A 6,000-nucleotide genomic window follows, 5' to 3' on the forward strand; every position below is an offset into this window, starting at 1 on the left:
GACGGAGGTTCATCTTCCAAAACACAATCACCCAAATGTGTAAATGTTTTGGAGTGGCCTAGTGAAAGCCCAGTCCTTAATCCAATTGAGAATCTGTGGGAAGACGTGAAGATTGCTGTACACCAGAGGAAGCCATCTAACTTGAAGGAGCTAGAGCAGTTTTACCTTGAGAAATAGGCAAAAATTCAAGTGGCCAGATGTAGAAAGCTCATAGAGACTTATCCAAAGTGTCCTATAATTGCAGCAAAAGGGGGCTGTACAAAGTTTTGACTTTAGGGGTGAATAGTTATGCATACTGAAGTTTTCAGTTATTTTGTCCTATTTGTTGTTTGCTTCACAATAAAAAGAAAACCAAATGTTCACAGTTGTAGGCATGTGTCCTTAACATGAACTGATGCAAACCCTCAAAAACAGTGAAATTCCAGGTTGCGAGGTAGCAAAACAGAAAAAAATGCCAAGGGGGTGAATACTTTCACAAGCCACTGTAGGTGCATGAAAGAAATTGGGTTTTACATAAGGAAATGGTGTCAAATTTTGCTCAGTTTATCCATGAGGCTACAGACAATATTTAGGTCAAGAGATATCGTGTCAACGTGGCATGTGTACAGTATCTGCAGAATCCAGATTGGGGTGCTCCTGCGTTCATCTCATGTTCTCCTATTGATAAAATCTAGAGTTTCAATAGAATCTGCTTCTCTGGAGGGTTGACAACTCCTGGTGGTCTTTTATTTTCTTCCTAGTAGAGTCACCACACACAACTGCGGGATCTACATAACTTTCTTCTAAAGTCCACCAATCTTACAAATTTCTAAAGGACAATGGATTACCATGATAAGAGACATAAGGGATCTTGTATGGAGAATTGCTGGTGGAATCACTAAGGATCTCTCTGTTTGTCTTCACAGGGTACTTGCAGGCTTCCAGGGCTCTGATCATCTCCTCTCTGGTGTTTGGACTCTTAGCATGCTTGCTGGGAATGCTCGGGCTTCAGTGCACTAAAGTTGCAGATGGCAACATAGCACTGAAGGGAAAGCTTGCAACAGCATCTGGAGCTCTCTCGATATTTGCAGGTGAGATAAGATGGGCTTACATGTATTACATTTAAGGTTTAGATTCAAAACAAAAGGTCCAAGACTATCGAGAGAGGAAAATCATGACAAAAAAAGAAAATCTGCTGATGTGTTGTAGATAAATAAGAGACAACATTGGTGGTCTTACATTGGTGAAGTCTTGTACCACCACTGATTTCCAGGCTTTAATATCACTCTATATAAAGGTGACTGGACATCTTATAAGGCGATGTTCTCATCTTAGATGCTTCTTTTCACAGTCTGATAAAATGTCTGATTCTATGATGGAAACCTAATAGACCCCATTACAGTTGATTGGGTTTGTTGGACATCCAGCACTGCAGTGTATTTTGATATCCTATTCGTATACCAGAGCAGTGAAAGAACCATTCATAATGACCTTATAAACTGGAAAAGAAAGGTGGTCCTCGATCAAGAACTAATGTGATAGTCTAACGGATAACTATAGCACATCTTAAAATCAGTGTACACCATCCCGCAGAGCAGCTTCCCCTCCCTAAGTATTCCTATACATTACAATATTTCTATCTCTTTTTATTTTTCCCTCCAGGTATCTGCGCTGGGATTTCGGTCTCATGGTATGCCTTCAACATCACCAAAGACTTCTTCAACCCCTTGTACCCTGGAACTAAGTATGTACTGATTATCAACTAGACTCCTTCACTTTCACTGTTACTAACCCCACTCCACAAAAGCTCCATTCCAGATCCACCAATGGTTTAGGTCTTCATGGTGTACTTTTCTCTATGTTCCCAGTTGTTATTTCCAGATATTGGCTAATCTGCCTTTGTTTTGGATAGTCTGAAATGTGATTGTTAGGATAAATCCCAACCTTGTCACTGCCAGGAACTTCTTGACATGTTTCCAACAGTTAGTTGTAAAGTTCGCCCACAAGTTGGACAACACACAAGATGATTCACTGACCACTGGTTGATACTCTCCTTTTTTGGGAATGTGAATTTATTGGTGCTCTATCAAACTTGCTCTCATCCCTAAAATGTTTGCTCTTTTCCTACAGATATGAGATCGGTCCAGCTCTTTACCTTGGCTGGTCAGGTGCCCTTCTGGATGTTGTCGGAGGAGGATTGATGTGTTGTTCATACAAACAAGTGACCAAAGCTAAACAGTAAGTACCAGGATAGTTCCATGAGCTAAGCAACCCAGGACACCACCAAGCCATGAAAATCCAAGAGCTGGAAGTACCCTAATATGCAGTGGGATCCCTAAATAAGTAGCACTTATAGCAGCTGAACCCCAATCATAAAAATGTATATCAACAACCCCAAACCTTGCCATATACATGTCATGTGGAGTATAGTATAGTATTTTATAACTGTTCTAATTTGCTATGTTCCCTCAGGAAATACACCTATAACTATCGCCAAACGAATAACCAATCTTCGGCTAAGGCTGCCCCTCAAGCTGCCCTTCCTCGATATGAATCCAGTAACAGTATCTCCAAATATGGGAAGAATGCATACGTATAGCTCGCGAGACTAAGGACTGTACAAGGCACACTGAAAAATCCTCCAAAACGTGAAGTCCGTTTCCCACACACTTCAAGCTCTACCGTCTTTAGCTACGGTCCGTCTGCATTTTCAGTTGTCAAACATTTAAGCGTCTCTGCTTTTTTATGAAACTTCTGAGATGGATGTATTGATCTGTTGGTGCCAAAAATGTTCTTTTGAGGCCTACAACATCTCATTTAATGATGCCCAAATCAAGGAGAAAAACGTGAAAAACGTCCTTCCTCAAAGCTGCTTAACTCCCAATAAGAATAGTAAAGCCCCTATGGAAAATCTACAATTTTTTTTTTTACTATTTTTGACAATTTTGTAAAATGTTTAAAATATCCACAACAGTCTGTGATTTGTGATTTATTCTTATAATTTTTGTCTATCGAATAATTACTGCTAAAGGACCTACACAATCGCCGTGAATATTGGATTAGCCATTTATATTTTATTTGAGGGAAAGTTACGAAAGACGCCTACGAGGTTTGAGAATGGACACTCATAAACGGCAACCAATGGAGCATGATCCTGGGTCTACGCTCAGGAATGAGGTTGAAATTGGTAAAATAGGGTGAATGGCAATGTGACATTCATGGACAGAACCAGGACAACCGTGAAGACTTTTTAAAGTCAAATCCCATTGTAAATTTTACAACCGTCCATTTGGTGGACTTGTCTTCCAAACCTCATGTTGTGAATTGATTATTTCTATTAGTTTTATATTTTTATAAAGTCGATGGTTAATATAGTACCAAGCTTTATGATTTTTATGATTTTGGTCTTCAGAATTATTAAAAATGTCATGTTTTGCACAGGTTATGTTGGGTTTTGGGTCGCTGGACTTGAGAAATGATGTCTTTACTGTTCACATTTTTATTGTGTTGTATCAAGTCAATCTTTCAATGGGCGACCACTTGTCTTTTTCAACCTCTGGTGACCATCCCTGACCATCTGAACTCTACCTGCTGACTCCAACCTTCTGTTGAATGGAAGTTGTATTTGTCATTTCTATCCTCGTTTACTGCAAACATCCTCTGTGTACTCGATGGTTTTGAGAAAATTGGGTCATGAAATGAAGGAGAATCATCGGAAGGAAGATTTACTACTTTGGATGGAGAGTTCTGCTTCATTTATCCAAACTACAGGACAATAATCCTATAAATGTAAACACTAACTCGTCAACGCTGATTTTGGTACCAAGCATGATTTTACTTAATTATCTTTTGTGTTGAATTTGACGACTCCAAAAATGTGTCATTAAGAGTAAAAGCAAGTCATTAAAGCATTTTTACCCTACGATATGCTTACAAGTAAGAGGGATATTGTCTGCAAATAAAGACCGAAAGGATTGACACAGTTTTTTGGGAGAAGATTAATACAGAGATGCCATTTTTGATTTACGACCACATCAAAGTTCAGCTCATCTTTTGATGTGGTCATAAATCAGTACCGAGGAGTCCAGAAAAAGGTTGATAAAGGAATTACGAACTACCCATTCATTAGATCAAGCTAACTGATGAATTCTAAGTTAACTCATCAAGACTCAGTGCAATATAGAATCTACAAAAGTGAAATAATGCAAAAACTTTCACGATACCCAAATGCAAAAATTTAGGATAGGGTAAGATAATAGTTACAATGAACAGTATGCAAAGTATGAAATATGTTTCAAAGTCATTGCTATTAACATCAGTAACTAGAAGAATCCATTAGATATTTCCTGTAGATGTTGTCCTTTTAATTTTTTTCACCTTTGCTGCCACTAGTGGTCAATAAGCAGTACTGCAAATCTGAAAATGGTCCTCCAAAATAACTCGTGGTGTTATATAAGGTTGTAATAATATTATGTGACAAACACCTTTTCAGTTGTATGGTTGCCCACTCCACAGGTGCCCTTTATCTATTTTGAGGGTCATCCTATCATTAGGTTAATACCAATGAATTTCGATTGCAAGTCAGGTAAGAGGGTAAAGTTTCAGGATAACAGTCTATATTTTGTAGTATTATAGCAGATGTATTTCATCTATTGGGAAGTAGTTAAATTCTTATTCTCTAGGGGGGCAGCATTATAGTAGTTATATTGTCCACTAAGGGCCAATATTATAGAAATGATATCCTTGTCCACTAGGGGCAGTATTATAGTAGTTATATTATTGTCCACTAGGGGCAGTATTATAGTAGTTATATTATTGTCCACTAGGGGAAGTATTATACAAATTATATCCTTGTCCACTAGGGGCAGAATTATAGTAGTTATATTATTGTCCACTATGGGCAGTATTATAGTAGGTATATCCTTGTCCACTAGGGGTAGTATTATAGTAGTTAAATCCCAAATATTCCAGATTTGAAAGAACAAAATTCGACACTCCCAAAAAAATTACCCTTCCATACGATGTTATCATCAATAGATTATTGGGCCCTTCATAATACAGAGGGTGGAGCTTTGACATTTATGGGCAGAGTTAGGGCATGCAGGGGTTCAGCATCAATATAGCATTTTTGTGAAAAAGAGAATTTAATGCCAGTAGTTTTTTATTACTGTCCAGGCTCAGACTTTATTTTGACTTGTAATAAATCTATGAAATGAATGTGTACATTTCTGACTAATTGAATGTAATTTGTAATAAAATATTTTGTATATATGAGAAAGGTGTGATCACTGATGTCTTCTTCTCTGTGTCCACTGTTGTCTGTGCTTTTTACCTCTGATCAGCTATTGCAGTAGAGTTACATTGTCAGGATAAGACTAGGTTAGCATGATATTCAAATTCGCCTCATCATCTTCAGGACTCACAGCTACACAGCTCAGTACTGCTGTGTAATGCCATCTATGCTGCTGCTTTTTAGCATGTGTTGTATCTCACCTAATTCCTTCACAGTAATACATTGTTATGTAGGTTGAAAAAAGACCTAGGTCCAACAAGTTCAACCTTTCTCCACATTTCGTCACTAATTTAACTATAACCCGCAATGTTATATGTATCAAGGAAATCGTCCAGCCCTTTTTTGTACATTGCTGCTTTCTACTATTTGATTTCACTCCATTCAAAAAAGGACCATGTCAATTCTTTTTGCGGATCTGCAGCCTTTCTGCACCCATTGACTTCCATTGATTCAGTCAAATCTGCAGCAAAACCACGGGATCAGCAAGAAACGCTGCAGAACGGGAGGGGGAAGAGTGTGTGGGTGGGGACTATGCGTGTGGGCGGAGTCTGTGTGCGCAGAGATGTGTGTGTCTGCGGGCTGTGTATGTCTGTGGTGGTCTGCGAGGCTGTGTGTCTGTGTGCGGAGGTCTGCGGGGCTATGCGGGGATTGTGGGGCTGTGCGTGGATTGCAGGCTGTGCAGGGATCGCGGGCTGTGTGGGGATCATGGGCTGTGCGGGGATCGCGGG

The 6,000-nt window shown here is 39.1% G+C and overlaps 1 protein-coding gene across 2 annotated transcripts in view; it reads left to right on the forward strand.

Moving 5' to 3' along the window:
* CLDN15 (claudin 15) overlaps positions 1 to 5,250 on the forward strand; it is a 97,308-nt gene extending 92,058 nt beyond the window's left edge. For both annotated transcript variants that reach the window (XM_077261594.1, XM_077261595.1), the window contains 4 exons: positions 906 to 1,070; positions 1,642 to 1,723; positions 2,110 to 2,217; positions 2,452 to 5,250. In XM_077261594.1, coding sequence (XP_077117709.1) covers positions 906 to 1,070; positions 1,642 to 1,723; positions 2,110 to 2,217; positions 2,452 to 2,578 — 482 coding nt within the window. In that variant the 3' untranslated portion in view covers positions 2,579 to 5,250. The remainder of the gene's footprint in view (positions 1 to 905; positions 1,071 to 1,641; positions 1,724 to 2,109; positions 2,218 to 2,451) is intronic.
* Positions 5,251 to 6,000: the final 750 nt, after the last annotated feature.

The sequence above is a fragment of the Ranitomeya variabilis genome, chromosome 5 (genome assembly GCF_051348905.1).
Source record: "Ranitomeya variabilis isolate aRanVar5 chromosome 5, aRanVar5.hap1, whole genome shotgun sequence".
NCBI classification, from domain to species: Eukaryota; Metazoa; Chordata; class Amphibia; order Anura; family Dendrobatidae; genus Ranitomeya; species Ranitomeya variabilis.